This window comes from Equus caballus, chromosome 23, assembly GCF_041296265.1.
Source record: "Equus caballus isolate H_3958 breed thoroughbred chromosome 23, TB-T2T, whole genome shotgun sequence".
In the NCBI taxonomy this organism is placed as follows: Eukaryota; Metazoa; Chordata; class Mammalia; order Perissodactyla; family Equidae; genus Equus; species Equus caballus.
The window spans coordinates 63,833,390-63,857,508 of record NC_091706.1 but is presented as its reverse complement, the minus strand read 5'-3'; the positions used below and the strand labels follow the sequence as shown (position 1 = coordinate 63,857,508).

The 24,119-nt window shown below is 43.8% G+C and overlaps 1 protein-coding gene across 3 annotated transcripts in view; it reads left to right on the top strand.

Annotated features, from left to right (window-relative positions):
- SPATA31F1 (SPATA31 subfamily F member 1) overlaps positions 1–22,948 on the top strand; it is a 54,175-nt gene extending 31,227 nt beyond the window's left edge. For 2 of the 3 annotated variants that reach the window (XM_023627532.2, XM_070248797.1), the window contains 4 exons: positions 14,115–14,248; positions 16,502–16,547; positions 17,073–17,133; positions 18,132–22,077. In XM_023627532.2, coding sequence (XP_023483300.2) covers positions 14,189–14,248; positions 16,502–16,547; positions 17,073–17,133; positions 18,132–21,903 — 3,939 coding nt within the window. In that variant the 5' untranslated portion in view covers positions 14,115–14,188 and the 3' untranslated portion in view covers positions 21,904–22,077. Of the gene's footprint in view, positions 1–14,114; positions 14,249–15,684; positions 15,889–16,501; positions 16,548–17,072; positions 17,134–18,131 lie in introns of those variants that run through there. The other variant, XM_023627531.2, reaches the window with a different exon arrangement.
- Positions 22,949–24,119: the final 1,171 nt, after the last annotated feature.

Below are 24,119 nucleotides of genomic sequence, written 5' to 3'. Positions count from 1 at the left end.
CTGTAGTTTTCCTTTTTTGTGTTGTCCTTGTCGGGCTTTAGTATCAGAGTGATGTTGGCCTCATAGAATCAGTTAGGAAGCATTCCATCTTCCCTAATTTTTTGGAATAGGTTGAGAAGGATAGGTATTAAATCCTCTCTGAAAGTTTGGTAGAATTCCCCAGGGAAGCCATCTGGTCCTGGGCTTTTATTCTTTGAGACACTTTTGATTACTGGTTGACTCTCTTTACTTGTGACTGGTCTATTCAGATTCTCTATTTCTTCTTGATTCAGCTTTGGGAAGTTGTACAAGTCTAAGAATTTATCCATTTCCTCTAGATTGTCCATTTTGTTGGCATATAGTTTTCCATCGTATTCTCTCATAATCTGTTGTATTTCTGTGGTGTCTATTGTTATTTCTCCTCTTTCATTTCTAATTTTATTTATCTGAGCTTTCTCTCTTTTTTTCTTTGTAAGACTGGCTAAGGGTTTGTCAATTTTATTTATCTTCTCAAAGAACCAGCTCTTTCTTTCATTGACCCTTTCTCCTGCCTTTTGTGTATCAATAGCATTAATTTCTGCTCTGATTTTTATTATTTATCTCCTAATGACTTTGGGGCTTTGTTTGTTTTTCTTTTTCTCTTTCAATTAGGTGTAGTTTGAGATTGCTTATTTGGGTTTTCTCTTGTTTGTTAAGGTGATCCTGTATTGCAATGAATTTCCCTCTTAATACGGCTTTTGCTGTATCCCATATGAGTTGGTATGGTATGTTTTCATTTTCATTTCTCTCCATATATTTTTTGGTTTCTTCTTTAATTTCTTCAACGATCCATTGCTCGTTCAATAGCATGTTGTTTAGTCTCCACATCTTTGTCCTTTTCTCAGCTCTTTTCTTGTAATTAATTTCTAGCTTTATGGCATTGTGATCAGAAAAGATGCTTGTTATTTCAATTTTCTTAAATTTATTGAGGCTTGCCTTGTTTCCCAACATATGGTCTATTCTTGAGAATGTTCCATGCACACTTGAGAAGAACATGTATTCTGCTGTTTTTAGGTGGAGTGTTCTATATATGTTTATTAAGTCCATCTGTCTAGCTTTTCATTCAATTTCACTGTTTCCTTGTTGATTTTCTGTCTGGATGATCTATCCATTGATGTGAGTGGAGTTTTGAGGTCCCCTATTGTTGTGCTATTATTAATGTCTTCTTTTAGGTTTGTTAATAGTTGCTTTATGTACTTTGGTGCTCCTGTGTTGGGTGGATAGATATTCGTGTTATTTCTTCTTGATGGAATGTCCCTTTGATCATTATATACTGCTCCTCTTTGTCTCTGTTCACCTGTTTTATCTGGAAGTCTGCTTTGTCTGATATAAGTATTGTGACACTTGCTTTCTTTTGTTTGCCGTTAGCTTGGAGTATCATCTTCCACCCCTTCACTCTGAGCCTGTGTTTGTCATTGGAGCTGAGATGTGTTTCCTGGAGGCAGCATATTGTTGAGTCTTGTTCTTTAATTCATCTCACCACTCTGTGTCTTTTTATTGGAGAATTCAATCCATTTACATTTAGGGTGATTATCAATATATGAGGGCTTAATGCTGCCATTTTATCACTCGTTTTCTGGTTTTCCTGCATTTCCTTTGTTTCTTGTCCTGTTTATTTTGGTCTACCAATCAAGTTATGGAGTTTTTTATGTTGTGTTTCTTTGTTTTCTTCTTACTTATTATTTGTGTCTCTGTTCTGCTTTTTTGTTTAGTGGTTACCCTGAAGTTTATATTCAAGATCTTGTGGACAAAATAGTCCCTTTTCTGATGGCCTCTAATTTCCTTAGACTAAATCGATTCAGTCCCTTTCTTCTTTCCCTCCTAAGTTTTTCTCACATCTTATTCCATGTTGTGTTATGAGTTTGTGGTTAAAACGACCAGATTATCTTTGTTTTTAGTGCTCTCCTTCCCTTTGTCTTTAATGCAATACTTCAGTATTTGCTATCCTGCTCTGAATCTGTCTACCTATTTAACTCCATGCTTTGTAACCCTTTTCTCCTCCCTTTTTTTTCCAGGGATGAGGGCCTTCTTGAGGATTACTGGGGGGGTGCGGGGGGGGGGGCATGGCTGCAAACTCCCTTAGCTTATGTTTGTCTGGGAAAGTTTTTATTTCTCCATCATATCTAAAGGATATTTGCACAGGATAGAGTATTCTTGGCTGAAAGTTTTTGTCCTTCAATGATTTGAATACATCATTCCAGTCTTACCTAGCCTATAAGGTTTCTGCAGAGAACTCCACTGAAAACCTGATGGGGGTGCCTTTGTAGGTCATTTTCTTCTGCCTTGCTGCCCTTAGTATTCTTTGTCATTCAGTTTTGCCAGTTTCACAACTATATGCTTTGCAGTAGGTCTTTTTACATTGACATATTTAGGAGATCTGGCAGCCTCTTCCACATGGATTTCCTTCCCTAGCTTTGGGACATTCTCCACTATTATTTCTTTGAACAAGCTCTCTGCTCCATTCTCCTATTCTCCTTCTTGAATACCTATAATTCTCATGTTGCATTTCCTAATTGAGTCGGATATTTCTTGGAAACTTTCTTCATTTCTTTTTGGTCTTAGTTCTTTCTCCTCCTCTATCTGGAGCACTTCAACATGTCTATCTTCAATTACACTGATATACTCCTCCATGGTGTCTGTTCGAGCATTCAGGGAATCCATATCTTATTTCTTCCATTGTCTTTCATCTCTAATATTTCTGATTGATTCTTCTTTATAGTTTCAATCTCTTTTGTGAAGTAGTTCCTGAACTCGTTGAATTGTTTCTCTACATTCTCTTTTACCTCATTGAGTTTTTTGATGATAGCTGTTTTGAATTCTTTGTCACTTAGATTACATATTTCTGCATCCTCAGGACTGAGTTCTGGGTACTTGTATTTTCTTTCTGGCCTGGAGATCTAATATAGTGTTTGATATTGCAAGAGGCTCTGTTTTTTCACATCCTGGCGTTATTAGGTCGCAGTTACCACCTATCACCACTGGGTGGGGGTCAAGAGCCCCATATTCTGAGCCCTCTGCCTTCAGCCGAAATCCCAAGGGTTGGAGCTGTGCTGGACGGGTGGGGGGAGGGGCTCTTTCTCCTCCTTGCTCTCTGGGTTTCCTCCCTCTGCTCTCCTGGGGTGTTGGTTTGATGAGGTCACCCCCCATGAAAGCTTTTGCCCTGGTAGAGGGCTTCCATCTAGGCTGCAAGAGCCCTAGGGAGTCCTTGACGTTCCCACAAACTAATGCCCCCTGCCCCGCTCCTTCCCTCTCAGAGGCCTCCAACCACCCCATCACAGTCTTTAGGGGAGGGAGCGAAGATTTCTCTTACTCCATTCCAGCTTCTTTGAGGGAGCCATCCATCATATGGCTGTGTGGATCCCTCTGACGTTTTTTTGGGTTGAGTTTGGATGTTCTCTGTTGGAGTATGGATGTTTTTTTCATTGTATATAGGGGGGGCGATTTCTGCGAGATCTCACTCTGCCAGGATGCTGATGTCAAAGCCTAGCTTATGTAGTTTTTGATGAGAAGTGTGCTATATTCTTATCTTTGTTCTTCTTTATGTTTCTTCTTTTTCTCAAGCTGCCTTCAAGATCTCCCTGTCTTTAATTCTCAGCAGTTCAAATATGATATATCTAGCTGTATTTTTAGTTGTTTATCCTGCTTAGTATTTGTGGATCTTGGATTTGTGGTTTGGAATCTGTCATTAATTTTGAAAAATTCTTGGCCATTATTTCTTCAACTATTTCATTTGTCCCATTCTTTCTGTCTTCTCCTTCTGGGATTCCAATTGCACATATGTTAGACTATTTGATATTATCCCACGGATGCTGGATGCTTTGTTTTGTTGTAGTTCTTTTTTCCACTTTTTTCCTTTTGTTTTAGTTTGGATCATTTTTATTGAATTATCTTCAGATTCACTGATTCTTTTCTCCTCTGTGTCAAGACTACTGATGAGCCAGACAAAAGAAATCTTTATCTATGTTACCATGTTTTCTATTTCTAGCATTTCCATTTGCTTCTTTCTTAGAGTTTCCATCTCTCTGCTGAAATCACCCATCTGATCATGAAGGCTGTCCACCTTTCCTACTAGATCCTTTAACATATAAATCATAGTTCCTTTAATTTCCCTGTCTGATCATTCCAACATCTGTATCAAATCTGAGTCTGGTTCTGTTAATTGCTTTGTCTCTTAACAGTGTGTCATTTTTCTCTTCTTTCTTTGTATACCTTATAATAATATTTTGTTGAAAGCTGGACATCTACTGTAAGTCAGTAAATTCTGAGTTTTTATGCCTGGAACTGGGCATGCCTTTCCTTCCACTATGACTTTGTGAAAGAGATCGACTCAATCTACTCAGGAGCTGACTTGCATTTGGGGTTTTTTTTTTTTTGCCATGGATACTTTCAGTTCTCAACAGGCTTCAAGTTTCTTCAACATTCACTACCTGTGTTTATAGTTGAGGTTGGTTTGCCAGAGGTTTGTTTTTCTTGTTTTGTTTTTTTTTTTCTTTTTCTCCCCAAATCCTCCCAGTACATGGTTGTATATTTTAGTTGTGGGTCCTTCTACTTGTGGCATGTGGGACACCACCTCAGTGTGGCCTGACGAGCAGTGCCATGTCTGCACCCAGGATCTGAACCTGTGAAACCCTGGGCCACCAAGCAGAGCATGCAAACTTACCACTCAGCCACAGAGCTGGCTCCTGCCAGAGGTTTTATCATTGTCCGCTTCACCCTCAGCTTTACATCTTCCCCTTGAGCCTGCTCTTCATAAAATGCCTCTTTCCATGCTCTTGATGCTATTTCAGCAGTAGACTGCTGTGACTTGTTACTTGATGCTTGTTAGCTGGCTTGGTGGTTGGGGGCAGGAGAGGGTGCTCTCTGTTTTCTGACTCAGCATCAGATTTAGGTAGACACTGTACCCCTGGGTCTTAGGGGTAGGGCCTTCTCATCATCCTATGCCATCCTCTGCTGGAAGATTGCTAATGGTCTGGGCCCAACAGAGGTAGAAAGTGTTGTTTCTTTTTTCCATTTCCCCAGCTGCAATAAGTCTTCAACAATACAGATTTACTGCCTAATGACAGGATTTACTGCCCTTCACCTAGTAGCTTAAGGCTTTTATAACAAAGACAGGGGAGAAGGATCTGGGTAGGGCTTGGTGCCTTTCCCTACTGCGGCTGCTTTTCCTTCCCCCAGGCCTGGGCCACAAGGGAAACTTTCTCAGGACTCACACACTGCCCCCAATATTTCTTGTGAACATACAGGAAGGTCAATGGAGAGGAGCCTGAGAGTGAGTGTGAATTATCCTTGTGCTTGTGGCTCCTAGAGTTTCTGTATTTTCATGCTGGCCTGCATTCGGCCTTTAGCAATTCCTTAAAACTTATAGCTGAATTCTTACCAGCTTGATGGTGTGTAGGGGGGTGGAGTCAACCCCAAATAAGCAAGTGCACCTGTGCTGTCTCCTGAAGGCACCTGCTTTCCTCAGATTAAGACAAATGAGGTTGTCCTGGAACCTCAGCTCTGATAAATTAAAAAAAAGTTGTGAAATTTCAGATTGCCTTGTGATTTCTTTTGTTGAAATAGTGAAAGCTATGCTATTTCCAGCTTTTCTTTGTCCTAAGCAGAATCCCAAAGCCCCTGATAAACCCTGTTCTGTAGTTAAATCTGTTACATGTACTTGAGTAAAACTCTTAATACAGGTACCAACTTCACTCATTACTCAGAAATAAATTCTAAATGCAGCAAAGGTGTAAACATAAAAATTGAAACCATAAGTACCTGAAGAATTGGGGAGAACTTCATTATAACTTCAGTGAGGGAAAACATTTTTAAGCTTCCTTAAAACACAGAAACCATAAAATAAAAGAATAATAATAAGACTAATAAATTCAACTACATACAATGCAAAAGTTTCTACATGGCAACAAATCATTGTAGAGGCCGGACTGGTGGTGTAGTGGTTAAGTTCGTGCACTCCACTGTGGTGGCCTGGGGTTCACAGGTTCAGATCCTGGGTAAAGACCTAGCAGACCTACACACCGCTTATCAAGCCATGCTGTGGCATCATCCCAAATACAAAATAGAGGGAGATTGGCACAGATGTTAGCTCAGCAACAATCTTTTTCAAGAAAAAGGGGAAGATTGGCAACAGATGTTACTCAGGGCCAATCTTGAAAGAAAGAAAGGAAGAAAGGAAGGAAGGAAGGAAGGAAGGAAGGGAGGGAAGGAGGGAGGGAGGGAGGGAGGGAGGAAGGAAGGAAGGAAGGAAGGAAGGAAGGAAGAAATCATAAACATCAAATAACAAACTGAGAAGAAAAATATTTGCAACACTAATTTTCTTAATTTAAAAAGCACTTATAAATCAACAAGCAAAAGATCAATAATCTGTGAGCAAAGAATAGGAACAGATATTTAACAGAAAAGGAAATAAATATACAAAAGTGATTAGCCTACCTTAAACAAATCTGTAAATTTACAAGATACAATTACCACTACTCAGGTTGACAAAGATTAAAAAAATCAATAATATTGAATCAACAAGCATGAGAAGGAGATGGTGTCAAGATGGCGGTGTATGCAGACTCTGAACTCACCTCCTCCCATGGACACAGTGAATTTACAACTACTGTTGGAACAATTACCCCTAAGAGAGAACTGAAAACTGGATAAAAAGAATCCACACAACAAAGGACAGTACTGACTGAGGTGGAAGAAGCAGAAATTCTTTTCTGGAGAAAAAATAGCCACCTTTGAGCTGCAACACTTCATGACAGGCCAGGAGCAACCTTAAGGTATGAAGTCTTCCCTGGAGGAGTTGGGGAACTGAGCAGGGGAGTGTTACCATAATAAGCAGCATTTGAACTCAGCACAACCAAGACAAGTGTCATAATACCTGTCTTTGCTGGCTATTAACTACAATGGGGAATACCCCCAGAAAAGCTATCAGACATAAGTGAAAAAAAAGCCTGTTCTTAAAGGGCTCATGCACAAATTCATCCATTTCAGACAGCAACCTAAAATCCCCAGAAAGAAAGGTGCACAGTCCTTTGGTGAAGAGACTCACCTGATAGGCTCTGGGCACATCTCAGTGAGAGCTAAGATCTCTCCAGGGACTGAGACACTGGCATCAGCCATTATTGTGACCTAGCACAGGCATGCTGATGTAGATGCTGACAGACACCATTGGAGTTCTTCCCCTAACCTGTTAGCCTAGGGTCTGCCACACTCACTAGAGCACCAATGTAATCCAGCTCAGCCAGGGCAGGCAGCCCACCCCAGGGACTGGCCCCACCCAACAGCAAGCCCTTGGGCAAGTTGTGGGCCCACATAAGCAGGGTACCTGGAAGCTCAGCAACCGCCCGAGTGTGTCCCCCTTGGCGGAGCAGGGCATGCACGAGGAGTGGACCTGCTTGGTGGAGTTTGTGGGGCCTCTGCAGTGGGGCGAGTGGGTCCACTTCCATGGGCCGGGCCACATATGCAGGGCAGGACTGTGTTGATGAAGTGTGTGGCCCTGTGGGTGATGGGGCCTGACACCTGCAACAGACTTGTGCTTCTAAACAGCCACATAAGGGATTGGTCCCACCTTCCAAAGCCTGAAACAATTGGGTGCTCTCATGCCTGGGGCCAGGCCTACTCAACTGCAACCCTAAGAGAGCTGACAATAGCCTTGCAGGCCAGAGGCCTACAGCAATTGTAAGCCCCTGAGCCTAGCAACCAGCCATGCTGGGGGCCTACTCACTTAACAGAAAAACTGCAACATGAACGTGCTATTAGACCTTGCGGCCAACTGTGCTGGGGCTCCCCATGCCCAATAAAGAGACTGAAAGGACCATAGCAGCCACACATAGCTGAGCATTACAACCAGCCAGCCAGGGGGACAGCCTGGCCTCCCCAGGCACCTGCAGCAAAAGAAACCCTGCCATAATAGAATGACACACGTAGCCCACACAGGGGACACTCCTGGAACATCTGGAACTGCTGATGAGAGGGAAGCACACTGCTGGGCCTCATAAGGCATCTCTTACATAAGGCCACCTCTCCAAGATCAGGAGACACAGACATACACAGGTATAAGCACAGAGAAAGAGGCAAAATGAGGAGACAAAGGAATACGTTCCAAGTAAGGGAACAGGACAAAACCACAGAAAAACAACTAAATGATACAGAGATAAACAGTCTACCTGAGAAAGAGTACAAACAATTAGTCATAAGAATGCTCACCAATCTTGGGAGACGATGGATGAGCTAAGTGAGAACTTCAACAAAGAATTGGAAAATATAAAAAAGACCAAACAGAAATCAAGAATACAATATTGGAAATGAGAAATTCACTAGAGGGACTCAGTAGGAGAGTAGGTGATACAGAAGAACGGATCAGTAAGCTGGACAAAGAACTAGAGGAAATCACTAAAGCTGAACAGATTTTTAAAAAAGAATTAAAAAGAACAAGGACAGTTTAAGGGACCTCTGGGACAACATCAAGCTCACTAACATCCGTGTTATAGGTGTCCCAGAAGGAGAAGAGAGAGACAAAGGGGCAGAGAATCTATCTAAAGAAATAATAGCTGAAAAATTTCCTAACCTAAGGAAGTAAACAGACATCCAGGTACAAGAATCACAGAGAGCACCAAAGAAGATAAACCCAAAGAGGCCCACAACAAGACATATTATAATTAAAATGTCAACAATTAAAGATAGAGAATCCTAAAAGCCACAAGAGAAAGACAACAAGTTATGTACAAAGGAAACCCCATAAGGCATTGGCTGACTTCTCAGCAGAAACCTTACAGGCTAGAAGGGAGTGGCACAATATATTTAAAGTGCTGAAAGGAAAAAACCTACAGCCAAGAATATCCTACCCCACAAGGTTATCATTCAGAATGGAAGGAGAGATAAAGAGTTTCCTAGACAAGCAAAAACTAAAGAAGTTTATCACCAAGAAACCAGCTTTACACGAAATGCTAAAGGGATTTATTTAAGTGTAAAAGAGAAGACCACAAATAGGAATAAGAAAATCATCCAAAAACAAAAGGCAATAAAATCACTGGTAAAGGCAAATATACAATAAAGGTAGAAGATCAACCACCTATGAAGCTAATATGAAGGTCAAAAGACAAAAGTAGTAAAATTATCTATTTCCATGATAAGAGGGTAATGATACACATGCACAAAAAAAGAGGTTAGATATGATATCAAAAACATAAAATGTGTGAGGAGGGGAGTAAAAGAGTAGAGCTTTTAGCAAGAGGTGAAACTAAAGAAACCATCAACTTAATATAGATTGCTATATAAATAGGTTATTATATATGAACCTCATGGTAATCACAAACCAGAAGCCTATAATAAATACACAAAAATTAAGAGAGAGGAACCTAAACATAATACTAAAGAAAGCTATCAAACCACAAGAGAAGAAGAAAGAAACAGAGAAGAACTACTAAGACACCCAGAAATAAAGTAACAAAATGGCAATAAGTACATTCTTAATCAATAGCTACTTTAAATATCAATGGACTAAATATTCCAATCAAAAGGTATAGTGAGGCCAATTGGATTAAAAAACAAGACCCATATATATGCTACATACAAGAGACACAATTCAGACCTAAAGACCCTCACAAACTGAAAGTGAAGGGATGGAAAAGGATACTCCATGCAAATGGCAATGAAAAGAAAGCTGGGATAGTAATACTTATCTCAGACAAAATAGACTTTAAAACAAAAACTGTAACAAGAGACAAAGAAAGGCACCACATAATGATAAAGGGAACAATCCAACAAAAGGATATAACACTTGTAAGTTACCATGCACCCAAGATAGGAGCACCTAAATATATAAAGCAATTATTAACAGACATAAAAGAAAAAATAGCAACACAATAATAGTAGGAGGATTTAACACTCCACTTACACCAACAGATAGATCATCCAAACAGATCAATAAGGAAATGTTGGCCTTAAATGACACATTAGACCAGTTGGATGTAGTAGACATATACAGAATATTCTATCCCAAAGCCACAGAATACACATTCTTTTCAAATGCACATGGAACATTCTCCAGGATAGATCACATATTAGGCCACAAAACAAGTCTCAATAAATTTAAGAAGACTGAAATAATACCAAGCAGCTTTTCTGACAACAATGCTATGAAACTGGAAATCAACTGCAGGAAGAAAACCCAAAAGGCCACAAATATGTGGAGATTAAACAAAATGCTACTGAACAACGATTGGGTCAATAAAGAAATCAAAGGAGAAATAAAAAAAAATAGCTGGTGACAAATGAAAATGAAAATATGACATGCCAAAATTTATGGGATACAGCAAAAGCGGTTCTAAGAAGGAAGTTTATAGCAATACAGGCCTACCTCAACAAACAAGAAAAATCTCAAATAAACAACCTAGCAGTGCACCTAAAGGAACTGGAAAAAGAAGAACAAACAAAGCTCAAAATTAGTAGAAGGAAGGAAATAATAAAAATCAGAGCAGAAATAAATAAAATAGAGACTAAAAGAAATTGAAAAAATCAATGAAATTAAGAGCTGGTTCTTTGAAAAGATAAACAAAATTGACAAACCTTTAGCTGGACTCACCAAGAAAAAAAATAGAGAAGGCTCAAATAAATAAAATGAGAAATGAAAGGGGTGAAATTAGAACAGATACCTCAGAAATACAAAAGATTACAGGAGAATACTATGAAAAGCTATACACCAACAAATTGGATAATCTGGAAGAAATGGATAAATTCTTAGAAACATACAACCTTCCAAAACTGAATCAAGAAGAAATAGACAATTTGTATAGACCAATCACCAGTAAGGAGATCAAAACAGTAATCAAAAACCTCCCAAAAATTAAAAGTCCAGGACCAGACAGCTTTCCTGGTGAATTCTACCAAACATTCAAAGAAGACTTAATACCTAACCTCTCAAAATCTTCCAAAAAATTAAAGAGGAGGGGAGGCTTCCTAAGTCATTCTACGAAGCTAACATTACCCTGATACCAAAACTAGACAAGGACAAAATTAAAAAAAGAAAATTATGGGCCAATATTACTGATGAACATCAATGCAAAAATCCTCAACAAAATATTAACAAATCAAATACAACAATACATTTAAAAGATCATACACCATGATCAAGTGGGATTTATTCCAGGGATGCAGGGACAGTTCAACATCTGCAAATCAATCAATGTGATAAACCTCATTAACAAAATGAAGAATAAAAATCAGATGATCACCTCAATACATACAGAGAAAGCATTTGACAAGATACAGCATCCATTTATGACAAAAACCCTGAAGAAATGGGTATAGAAGGAAAGTACCTCAACCTAATAAAGGCCATATATGACAAACCCACAGCTAATATTCTCAATGGAGAAAAACGGAAAGCTATCCCTCTGAGAACAGGAACCAGACAAGGATGCCCACTTCCATCACTCTTATTTAACATAGTATTGGAAGTCCTAGCAAGAGCAATCAGGCAAGAAAAAGAAATAAAAGAGATCCAAATTGGGAAGGAAGAAGTGAAACTGTCACTATTTGCAGATGAAATTATTTTATATATAGAAAACCCTAAAAAATCCTCCAAAAAACTTTTAGAAATAATAAATGAATACAGAAAAGTTGCAGGATACAAAATCAACATAGAAAAATCAGTTGCATTTCTATACACTAGCAACAAAATAGCAGAAAGAAATTCAGTATACAATCCCATTTACAATCGCAACAAAAAGAATAAAATACCTAGGAATAAACATAACCAAGGAGGTGAAAGACCTGTACACTTAAGACTGTAAAACATTGTTGAAAGAAATTGAAGAAGATGCAAGGAAATGGAAAGATATTCCATGCTCTTGGATTGGAAGACTTAACATAGTTAAAATGTCCATACTTCCTAAAGCAATCTACAGATTCAGTGCAAACCCTATCAAATTTCCAACAACATTTTTCACAGAAATAGAACAAAGAATCCTAAAATTTGTATGGAACAACAAAAGATCTTGAATAGCCAAAGGAATCCTGAGAAAAAAGAACAAAGTTGGAGGTATCACACTCCCTGATTTCAAAATATACAAAACTATAGTAATCAAAACAGCATGGTACTGGCAGAAAAACAGACACACAGATCAATGGAACAGAATCAAGAGCCCAGAAATAAACCCACACGTGTATGGACAGCTAATTTTTGACGAGGGAGCCAAGAACATACAATAGAGAAAGGAAAGTCTCTTCAATAAATGATGTTGAGAAAACCAGTCAGCCACATGCAAAAGAATGAAAGTAGACCATTATCTTACACCATACACAAAAATTAACTCAATATGGATTAAAGACTTGAATGTAGACCAGAAACTTCTAGAAGAAAACATAGGCACTACGCTTTTTGACATTAGTTTTAGCAGCATATTTTCAAGTACCATGTCTGACCAGGCAAGGGAAACAATAGAAAAAATTGACAAAAGAGACTACATCAAACTAAAAACTTCTGCACAGCAAAGGAAACCATCAACAAAATGAAAAGACAACCTAAAACTTGGGAGAAGATATTTGTAAACTATATATCTGATAAGGGGTTAATATGCACAATATATAAAGAATTCTTACATCTCAACAACAAAAAAACTAACAACCCAATTCAAAAATGGGCAGAATATCTGAACAGACATTTCTCCAAAGAAGATGTACAGACGGCAACAGGCACATGAAAGGATATTCAACATCATTAACTATCAGGGAAATGCAAATCAAAATTACAGTGAGATATCACATCACGCCTGTCAGAATGGCTGTAATTAACAAGACAGGAAATAACAAGTGTTGGAGAGGTTGTGGAGAAAAGGGAACCCTCATACACTGCTGGTAGGAATGCAAACTGGTACAGCCACTATGGAAAACACTATGGAGAGTTCTCAAAAAATTAAGAACAGAACTACCATATGACCCCTCTATTCCACTGCTGGGTATTTATCCAAAGAACATGAAAACACAAATGTGTAAAGATCTATGCACTCTTATGTACATTGCAGCATTATTCACAACAGCCAAGACTTGGAGGCAACCTAGGTGCGCATCAAGGGACAAATAGATAAAGAAGACGTGGTATATACACACAATGGAACACCACTCAGTCATAAGAAACGGTGACATCTGGCCATTTGTGACAACATGAATGGGCCTTGAAGGTATTATGCTAAGAGAAATAAGTCGGAGGGAGAAAGTCAAATACCATATGATCTCACACATAAATAGAACATAAAAACAACAACAAACAAACACATAGAGATAGAGATTGGATTGGTGGTTACCAGAGAGGAAGAGGGGAGGAAGGAGGGTCAAAGGAGTGGTTAGGCACTCATGTGTGCTGACGGATGGTAATTAGTCTTGAGGTGGCGAACATGATGCAATCTACACAGAAATCAAAATATAATGATGTACACCTGAAATTTATATAATTTTATAAACCAATGTTACCACAATAAAAAAAATAAACATGGGAAGAAAGTACACTTTACACAGTGTTGGTGAGAATGCACATTCATACAATTGGTGCGGCAATAAGGCAATATCAATATTTAAAATACTCACACCCTTTCCTCCATTAATTCAACGCTTAGGAATTTCTCCGATACATATACTCATACCCATGTACAACGACTTATGTACGTGAGGTTTGCGTCAGCATTATTATTCAGAGCAAAAGATGGTAAACAACTAAACATCCATCAATGTGAAGTTGAAGGTAAGTTATGTTATAGTTCTATCAAAGACTTTACAGCCAACAAGGAAAATTATATATGTAAGATATATTCACATTATTAAATAAAACAAAGAGAAAAAAATACCCATCATAAGTTTCCATTTGTCAAGCAAAATATATCAGTTTATTTATGCTTCCTGTGCTAAATTAATTCTGAAAGATGACAGGGGGAAGAAAATTCTGAAGGATACACATGGATGACAAAGGAGAGAGAAGGGGAGAAAGAGACATACTACATACCTTCTTTTGCCTTTTGAGTTTTGTACAATGTATATATATGACTACTTTTTAGAAACCAATTATTTTCACTGATTTAAATCAATTAAATGCACTGGCTCTTCATCAACAGGCCGCACCTCTGCACCTCCAGTCTTTCCCCACAAGTCCCCTGAGTTCGCCCACCTGCACCTCTGCTAGAGATAGATGCGCTTCTTACTGCCAGACACACTCCGTGCCCCATTCCTCAGGGTTCTGCATCTGTTGGTAAGTTTCTCCCCCACCTGGAACACCTCCTTTCCCTCACAGCCTGCACCTTTAGAACCAACTCCAACGTCACTCTACGCAGGAGCCCTGTCTGACCACCCTGGTCCTCACTATACCTTCCCTCCTCTGAAATGGGATGTGTGTGACCTGGGCTTCACAAGTGAGTATATAATTCTATTTGTTCTAGATTGTCGGCTCTTGCTTCATGTGAATTAGTCTTATCTTGGAAACTAGATTAAATGGCTTGAGAGCAAGAAGGCAACATGACTCATATGTCTTTGTACCCCTGACACTGCCCACCTTAGGGATGAGCACAGACTGAGGGCTAACCATGCCAGCTGGGTGGAGGATTGGATGCTACAGGGAGGACCAAATAGCCTCTTCAGAGATGGTGAGCCCAAGGATTTTTGGCTGTGACAGACCACGATCACTAGGCCAAGATCCTCTCAAGGAAATGCCGGAATCCTAGAGTATTAGAGAAATATGACAATATCCACAGAGGTCAAGAAGGGAACATAAACATGTAAATAAATGCACAGAGTATAGGAGTGATGGGATGCAGGGAGCAATTAGAAAATGTGCCCTGCTCAAAGACGTCAAAAAATCCAGGTTAAAAAAAAAACACAACAACAAAAAAATCTCCTTCAGGGAAACAGTATACATCCAGAGCAGATGAGTAGATCTAACCACAATCAGCAACTAGTTTATGACCTTAAGTCAGAAGTGGCCACTAACCCATCTCTGCAGGTTGCCATCACCATGAACAGACAGAATTCTCTAACACGGTAACAACAGCTCTAGAAAACTCTTAAAAACTCCTAAACTAAGTGAGTCTCATTAGTGCCTCCATGGAAGGCAGTGTTTACAATCTCTTCTCACCACACAGACTTCCCCCACGTCTGTAAATTTCAAGGTATTGCCACCTTGGCCTTTCTCTGCCACATCAGCCTTGGTCCCTTCACACACCTCTAATTGCCTGTCGCCCACTGCCTGTAACAAAAAGCTCTCCATTTCCAAGCATAACCAGACTCTGCCCTCCCTCATCTCGTGTGTGCTTCTAGGACATATTTCCAGTATGGGGGCAGCAGCTGGTGGAGGTTCCTCTGTCCCAGCCACTCGTCCTCAAAAGTGCCCTGTGTCCCTAAACACTGTTTTCTGGGGATGGGTGACCAGACAGTTGTCGTGAAGGACAGAGCTGAGCCACCGGGCTGGTGTAGGGTGTGGAGAGTGAAGACAAAGTGGGAGCAGACACTGCCTGGGAGTGGGCACCTTTGGGCTGAGGCTCGGCAACCCTTACAGACAACCAGACACCCTCACCTACAGACTGCATCAACACATAAGCTTCCTGAAGACAGGTCAAGACTCTGTCACTACACCTGCTTGTGAAACAGAAGGGCTCTGTGATGCAGTCCGCTCACCTGGTTCTGTCTTCTGTGAGGCGTACCACTGGGAGTCATCAGGTACCAGAACCCTGACTGCCTAGAGAGAAGGATGGTTGGTCTCCTCATGCTAATGAGGTTTAGACCATGTTGAGCCCTACTTTTGTTTATGGCTCCATCTTCATTATTACCCTAATTATCTGGCAACTGAAAAGGAGTTATGATGGATTAAGGTTGGAACCGAAAAGGAGCTGCTGCCAGGTAGGGAAACGCTATGACCACGACAGAACTAATTAAGCCCCAGATAAGCAGCTTGTCAGAGTCTCTCTTTGTACCCATCCCCTCCCTCAATTTTTATACCACAAATTCAGTTACTCTTAAATGGCACTGCTCTTCTCAGAGTCTAGAAATAATTCCTTACCAGGCCATCCCTGCAGTGTATTCTAATTGAAAAATCAAGAACCTATCAGGCTTGGGCTGAGACTGTGATGAACTAGAATCTACTCACTAGATCTCAGTAGATCTCTCAATATGAGGGACTTTTCCAGTTAGCAGTTCAGTAAGGTAATTGTTAGCAGCAGTCCTTTGGCTTTAGACCTACACACCCTTTAATCTGTTCCACTCTGTCTCTTGTTTCATCATAAGCCTCAGGCAGAACTTCCCCTGGGAAATAACTGGGAGGTAGAGAGTATGGAAGAGCCTCGAAATGCTGGGATGAGAAAAGGTGGAGTATAGAAAGGAAGGTTAGGAAAGTCAGTAAAATACAGACAGATATATAGAAAGGGATTGGGAAATGAATATTTCCTTGGCTCATTTTGGACTTGAAAAAGAAAATAGTGCACCAGCTTCACACTCTAACTTTTTTGTCTTTAAGCGTCACCGAAAAGCCAGGCAAAGGGCTAGAGAGGCAGCATCAAGAGGTAATCCTATTCTCTGCTCTGACCCCTCCACTGTGTGTGTGGTTCCCATGGATCCTGTCCCTCTAAGACCCCTGATGCCAGGAGCCAGTGCTCTCCCTACTGAAGGCTCCAGCTTCCCAAGTCAACAACTTCTCCCAGAAGACTTTCTTGGGTGGAAATCAGAGCCTGGGAAGCTTCCAAAATTCTCAACCTTACCCCCGGGAATGAAGAATGAGGAAGTAGGGCAGAAGTCCCTAGCTGTGTCATTTACTAGTTTTATGACCCTATGGCGGTAAATTCATCTCAGTTTTGTCATCCAGGAAATGGGCATCTGATGATCTGGCCTCAATCACAGTGTGCTGGTGATGATCAGATGACATTGGGTCCCGGACACGACATCATAACTGGCTAAGTTGTATGCAGACATGTCTTAGAGCATTGACTCTTGGGGTTTCCAGTCTCCTCTCATTCAGAGGCCTTCAGCTTCCTATAGGATGTCCCTGAATCCTCTCCCATTCCATGTAACACTGTCTCCCGTTTTCTCAGCCAGGAGAATTTCCCAGGAGGAAGCTGAGAAGCCATGGGAACTGCTCTCTGTCATGAAAAGGTGATCTCTTGCTCTTTGCAGCCTCTCTACTGCCAGCCTGGCCTGTGATGAGTTCTCTCCTTGACTGGGGGCAGGGATGAGGAGAGGGATAATGGCAGGGAGGGAGCAAGACACAGCGGAGGCTGGAGCACTGATGGAGAGGGTTGCCAGGGCACTGGGGGAACAAACATCTCCGGAGGGAGGAGTCTCCCAGTTCTGCTCGGGCCTGGCTCACGTTGGTCCTGGAATTCAGGATTGACTAGTGCATGATTCATAAACGACTCTACATGGCCTTGCGCTCAGCCACAAGACAAGCTATTGAGGTGAAAGAATGGATAAATAAGTGCATAAATAAGTCCTCAATGTCATACTCTCTTTACAGCTACACCCTTTCGAGGGCAGACCCCTCGGAGTCTGGCTGGGCCCTGCTGACATTACCTCCTCTGGTTCTGTCTTCAGGGAAGCCAGTCCCTGAGACAACCCTCAGACAGGAGCCTGTCATCTTATCCTCTTCTTAAGATCTCCAGAGCATGTGGCTGTCTCCCAAGAGATGTTGTGTGCAACCCAGAATCCCCAGAATGCAGAGTTCCCACAAGCACCTCATGTTCCACAGTTTGGCAATACTGAATAGCAGGCTGTGGCCTTCTTAGCCCCAAATGAAACTGATTCCAGGTTCCCCCTGGTGATGCCACATCAGCTACCACTGGCTTCCGCTTATCCTAGTTCAGCTTCTCAACACAGGCCAGCAGAGAATTCGCCCCACCACTGGGTCTCGCATGGCCCTGCGCTCCCACGGCTTCTCTGACACCTTGCCCAACAAGCCCCAGAACTTCAGGCAGCACACCACAACTTACCAAAAGCCATTTTCCTAGGAAGAAAAGTAGATGGATAAACAGCCAGGCAGTGTAGGCCCGAGGGCCTCCAGGGATAGGGGAGGGCAGTGCCAATCTCCAGACCACACACTTCCAAAGAGGCAAGTGTCACTCCATCAGTAACAGCTGCCACGTTTCCCTTCCCAGCCAGGGCTGGCTTCCTCGGGAGGGAAGTGTGCGGCGGCTCCTGTGTGCAGACACCTGCTGCCAAATCTGCAATGCCCTGGCTCTGGAGATTCAGCAGATGCTGGCGGGTGAGAACAGCCTGATCTCTTCCACTTCATCGAGGCCATCGCAGGGTTCCTCTTGCCTAGAGATGTTGTCCCTGTCTACTGTGTCTTTCGAGCAGAGTCTGCAGCATCCTTCTCCACAATCCAAAGAGCTTTCATTTCCATCTGCAATCCCCACAGTGTTACAATTAATGGATCAGAGATCCTTAACACAGTCCGCTGCCCAGTCCGCTGGTGCAGTCAGCCTCCACCATTACTGGGCTGAACACCTCCAGCGGGGGCAGGAATTGCAAGTGCTAGAGATGCCCAGGGGCCCAGTGATAGAGTCTTCTTCAAGATTTGAGGAGCCTGTGGTTCCAGGGTACCAGCAGAAGACGATGCAAAGCAACCCCAACCTTGTCTGTGGGAACAAAGGTCAGCCACCATTGAATCCTCAGGTTGCTCTGCTGACCCAGAACCCAGAAATCGCTACCCTGACACATCCTGTGGGCTTGCATATGGTCAGTGTCCTCCCTGCCCACCTGCCATTCCTCAATCCTCATGTCCTGAGGTTTCTAGAGGTACATATAAGAAAATGGATGCATTTCCAGAGGTGGGGGCTCCCCCGACGAGTGGAGGAGTCCCTGAGGCACTTTATGCCAAACCCACCATTGTTTTACCAACCTGTAAGTGACCAACCAGTTTCTTTCATCCAGAGTGATACGTCTCAGATCTCTGTTGAGGAATGTGGGACCATTTCCTACCAGACCTGGGGTACATGTATGGCTGGCCAGCCCACCCAGGCCTTCTGGGTTTCTGAATGGTCCATTGTGGACCCAAAACAAAGACACCACTACCAGCAAATCCCAAACCATATGACTCTAGCCTTGCCCTCTGCAGCCCTTAAGGACTTCAGTGGCCTCTATCCACTTCCTGGGCCACAGGCTCATGACGCAGTGGGCACTTCAGAGCAGAAATACAGCCAGCTATTCTGTGGCCTCCCTTCTCTGCACAGTGAGTCCCTGGTTGATATCTTCTTTGGCTCTCAAAGTCTCTCCATAAATGGAAACTTGTCCAAGCCTCCTTTGAAGGATCCTTTTCTCTTCAAGGAGCTCTCCTTCCCTCCTCTGCCATCTAAAATTCCACCACACTCAGCCCCACCCTTTTCCCCATCTTCCCCAAATTGGGTCACTCCGTCTGACCACCAACAAGCTCAGATCAAGGTCCCATTTCTGACACTGGCCCAGTGTCAAGCCCTGGAGTGGCATCTGCGGCAGAGGCAGCTCCAGCTTCAGTGGGGTTTGCCAGCAGTTTTCCAGAGATCTCAGCACACTCAGAGCCCCGGGCAGTATAAGCTCTGTGACAAAGCCCAGTCTCCTGAGACTGGGAAAACTTCTTCGCCAGGGAAGTCCAGCTCAGTCCTGACCAGAGAACTCCGCTTCTTCCCGGAGCATGGTCGGAGGCTGCTGGGATTCCACCTCCAGAGGCAGCTGATTCACCATCGCTGGGGCCTGCCCCAGAAGATCCAGCAGTCCATCCAGTTGCTCCTGTCCCCCACTGACCAGCAGACTCTGTCCTGGAACAGCACGGCCCAGGCCAATGTGACTGTTCCCCAACCTACAGCCCTAGAGGTCATAGGGGCTGGTGACCCATTCTCACCCGTCACGGACCCAGTGTCAGGCCCTGTGCCACACTTACTCAACCAGGCCAAGGCAATACTGCAGAGTCACATCAACTCCAAACGTGGGCAGATTCACCAGGGCAAGGTCCCTGCCTGTGTCTACAGCTCGTGGGAATGCATCATTCCCGGGGGCCTGGAAGGGGCTCCCTTCACCTGCATCCCAGAAAGCAAGCCCCTCGAGGGACAGCCAGCCACTGACTCTGATCTACAACAGGAAGTTACACCCTGGATGCCAACAGCCCTCGATCAGCAGCAACGAGCCTCTGCAGATGCTGTCACTGAACATCCTAAGCTGCCCCAGGCCCTGTCCAAGGGAGCCCTTGAGAAACTGGAGACGACTTTACGGCACAAGTATCTGGCCTTCTTGTCAGGGCTGCCCACTCTCTATTATGTGGCTCTGTCCCGGGCCACGGCCCCAGCAATCACTACTCAAGCACTAACCCCAGAGAAGGTGCCTGGGCCTGTCGGATTCCCCAAAGAACCCGTGACTCAGGTGACCTCATCTGAAGAGCAGTGTCGAAGTCCTGGGCCATGCTTTCAAGATGCCAACAGGACTTGTGCAGACTCTGCAGATGAGCTGCAGGCTGAAGTGCGGGTGGAAGGAATGATCGAGACCGTGCCTTTAGAAAGCCAGACAGAGCCCGCTAGCCCCTACTCACTCAAGAAACCCATCTTGGCCAAACTAAACTTCCACCTGAGAAAGAAGATCCTAGAGATACAATTGGGAATTCCCATAAGGGCAAAGGCGTCCAGGGAACAAACCGTAGCAATCCCAGAGAACACATCCACACAGGAGTCTCCTGGGAGTCTAAGCAAGCCAGGAAAAACACTGCTCCAGGAACTCCCCAGCAGACTAGACACTCTTCGTGCCCCAGATCCAGCATGGCTCCACTTTAGAGAACAGCTGGCCAGTGAGTTAAAGGCATTGCAGCAGAGCCAGAAGCACCCCAGTTGCACAGCAGTGCCCCATGGTTCTGCCCACTGGGCCTCCAAGATCTCACAGCCCAGTGAGGAAGCAACAGAGGCCCAGGTGCTTTGTGTTCAGCTGGAGGCCAGTGTGAACCACCCCAGCCCAGTGCAGCCCTGGAGCCCTGAGCCCCACAGCCCTGGCAAGAGCAAGGACTCAGCCCAAGTCCCCATGCTGGCAGGAAACAGAGAGGACCCAGGGAAACCCAAGTCAGCAGGGGACCTCGGAGAAGGGGATGCGGGGTTTGGGCTCTCCTCAACAAGAGAAAACGGCCACCCTGCTGAAGCCCAGAGGCCAGAAGGCATGCTTCTGCACAGGATACCCGACAGCCCCTGGCGACCGAGACCAAGCTTTCACCTTGACGCTCCCTGTCCACACAGTCGCCAGCATCGCCCTCAGCTTAAGCTCCTGGAGCTGCCTCCAGGAGTCGCTGGGGGGAAGCAACCCGAGAAGAATGACCTGCCAAACAGTCAAACCAAGATCAGTGTCATCCTCAAACCAGCAGGGCTGCCTGAGCACACCCTGCCTGTGGTGCCCCAGGCATCCCAGGCCCAGCCTTTCCTGGGCCAACTCATTCAGGGTCAGCCACGGCAGGGCCAAACTTGGCCAGGTCAGGTTTTGCAGGGGCAGGTGATGCCAGCCCATCCTTACAAGAGGCCCGGCCTTCCAGAATCTGGCTTGAGAAATAAGATGAAATCCTTTCTGCACTGGATTAACCCCAAGACAAAAGGCAAAGGGCACAAGGAATCTGTGTTCTCCACAGCTGAGAAAGTGGCCAGCACCACACAAAATGTAGAAAAGAGCCTGGCTCCAGCCAAAAGTCCCACGGGGCGACCTAAGAAACCGAAGACAAGAGGGGACCCCAAGGCCCAATCTCCCCCCACTGAGCAGCACGTGGGCCTGGCCTTCTTGGATAACCCTCCTTCCTCAGATGGTAGGCTCCAGCACTGCTCCCACTCCCACCAACTCCACTCTGCCTCAGTCCTGGGCCACCCCCGCCACTGCCCTCGCCACTGTCCTCGAGTGGCGTGTGCCCCCACCCAACCAGGGAACCCACCCTAACTCTCAACTGTCCCCTCAGAGGGAAACATTGGCCTCCTCCTCAAGAAGCCCAGTGCAACCAACAGACTTTGTAGGCTCCCAACGCCTGCATCCCTTGAAGAGGACTGATACTGTCACTTTCCTTACTGTGCAGGTGCGGACGAGCACCACCCGAAATACACTCCATAAGTTAAGCAAAGAGTGGTCTGTCTGCGCCTTCTCTCCACTGGGGAGGGTTAAGGGAAGGCATGGGGGAGGCTAAAATGTCCTCCCTCTCTAGAGAATGAGCTTAACCCACACTTAAGCTGGGTCAGCATTCCACACAACTCCACCCAGCCCCACCCTGGACTGTGGGTAAAGGGACTCAAGCAGAGAATGAAGGCCCTTGTCTAAGGTGCATTAAATGTAAAGGTCAGGCTTGAATTCTATTGCGGCGTCCCGTGATGTCCTTGGGCCCAGAGGAGCAATGTGGACGTGAGGACAGTACCGACAAGAAGCAGCAGCCAAGATTCACGCAGGCACAATTCACTGAGGACTTCTGTGTAGGCCCACAAGCTGGAGGGAAGCTTTTAGAGGAGTGTCACAGTGTTCCACCCTTAAGGAGGTGCTTGGGGTTTATCAAAAGTCCAGAGCTAATATGACACGATGTCAAAAGCAAATGACCCAATCTCCCCCTCTCTGCTCCCTGTTGGTTAGTGGTTAGATCTTTCTGGAGAACTCATCTGGGAGGCTGCTGTAGCTTTCTTGCCTATATCCCACCTCCACTGCCTATCTGCTGCATGGAATGAGTGACACCTGGAATGAAGATCACAGTAGGACATGGGGAAGGACTTGTGCCCCATCCCACCCCCAAGAGTAGGCAGGGAGAGAAGCAGGGAGGAGGAGCATGTATATGGAGGTCTGAGTACCTGGGACAGAACCTGACAGGTTCCTGACCAGGATATGATAGAGGAGAAAAGCCAATTTCCCTTGAACTCAAAAGAACCTAGCTCCAGGAAGCCAACCCAAGGTCCAAGTGCCTTAGGGGATGGAGGTGAATAAACTGAGTTTCTTGTTGCCCATTGTATAATGAAGAGCAGAGAGTTGAGCCTTGTTGTCCAAAGGCAATGAAAATTAATTCAAAATTTCTGAACACTCACCCTCCACCCCACCCAACTGTTTCCCAATGTCAGGGAATGGTATAACTATAAATCCATGCTTTTGTTCAGCCCAAACATGAAGTCAGTCACTGGGTTCTAATCTTAATATCTCTCAACTTTGCCCCCTTTCTCCTATTTTTACTGACTCTGCTTGTATTCAGTTTCTCATCCATTCTTGCCTAAATAATTACAATAGTGTCTCATATCCCCAGGGTTTAGGATAGTGGCTGGTGCATAGTAATACCTTAATAGTACTTCAATCCAAAGTCTAGCCTGGGGAGACAGACACATCATCACACTAGTATGATGAGGGAGTGGAATGGGGGATCCTGCCACAGAAGGAAGTACACAGCTGATGAGGACCCCAGAGGGTCACAATAAAAACAATCCTGGGGCCAGCCCTGTAGCTGAGTTGTTAAGTTCACTCGTTCCACTTTGGCGGCCCAGGTTTCACCAGTTTGGATCCTGGGCATGCACATGGCACCGCTCATCAAGCCATGCTGAGGCGGCGTCCCACATGCCACAACTAGAAGGACCCACAACTAAAACATATACAATATGTACCAGGGGCCTTTGGGGAGAAAAAGGAAAATTTTTTTTAAATCTAAAAAAAAAGATCCTGAGAAGCATCTTACATTCAACAATTAAAATATTTGAGCACTTACTATATGCAAGGCACCAAAGCAAACACAACAATGAACAAGATACAGAACTTGCACAATGGAGGTCATGATCTCATGGGATAGACAGTCTCACATGCCCAATTGTCTCAGCAACACATACACTTGGATCCCAATATTCATCTCAAACTATAGAAAAGTGAACTCCTGATTTCCCACTCCCACCATCACCCAATCAATCAAAACCTGCTCCAATCACAGTATTCACCACATCAGTTAATGGCAACTCCATCTTTCCAGTTGTTCAGGACGGAAACACTGGTGTCATCCTTTAGGTTTTTTTCCTAACAGTCCACATCCAATCCATCAATAATCCTATTGTCTCTACCTTCAAAATGGATTCAGAACATGCCCACTTCTCCTTCTGCTGCTGTGATTCCTACAGTAGCATCACAGCTAATCTCCTAGCGCCTTCCTG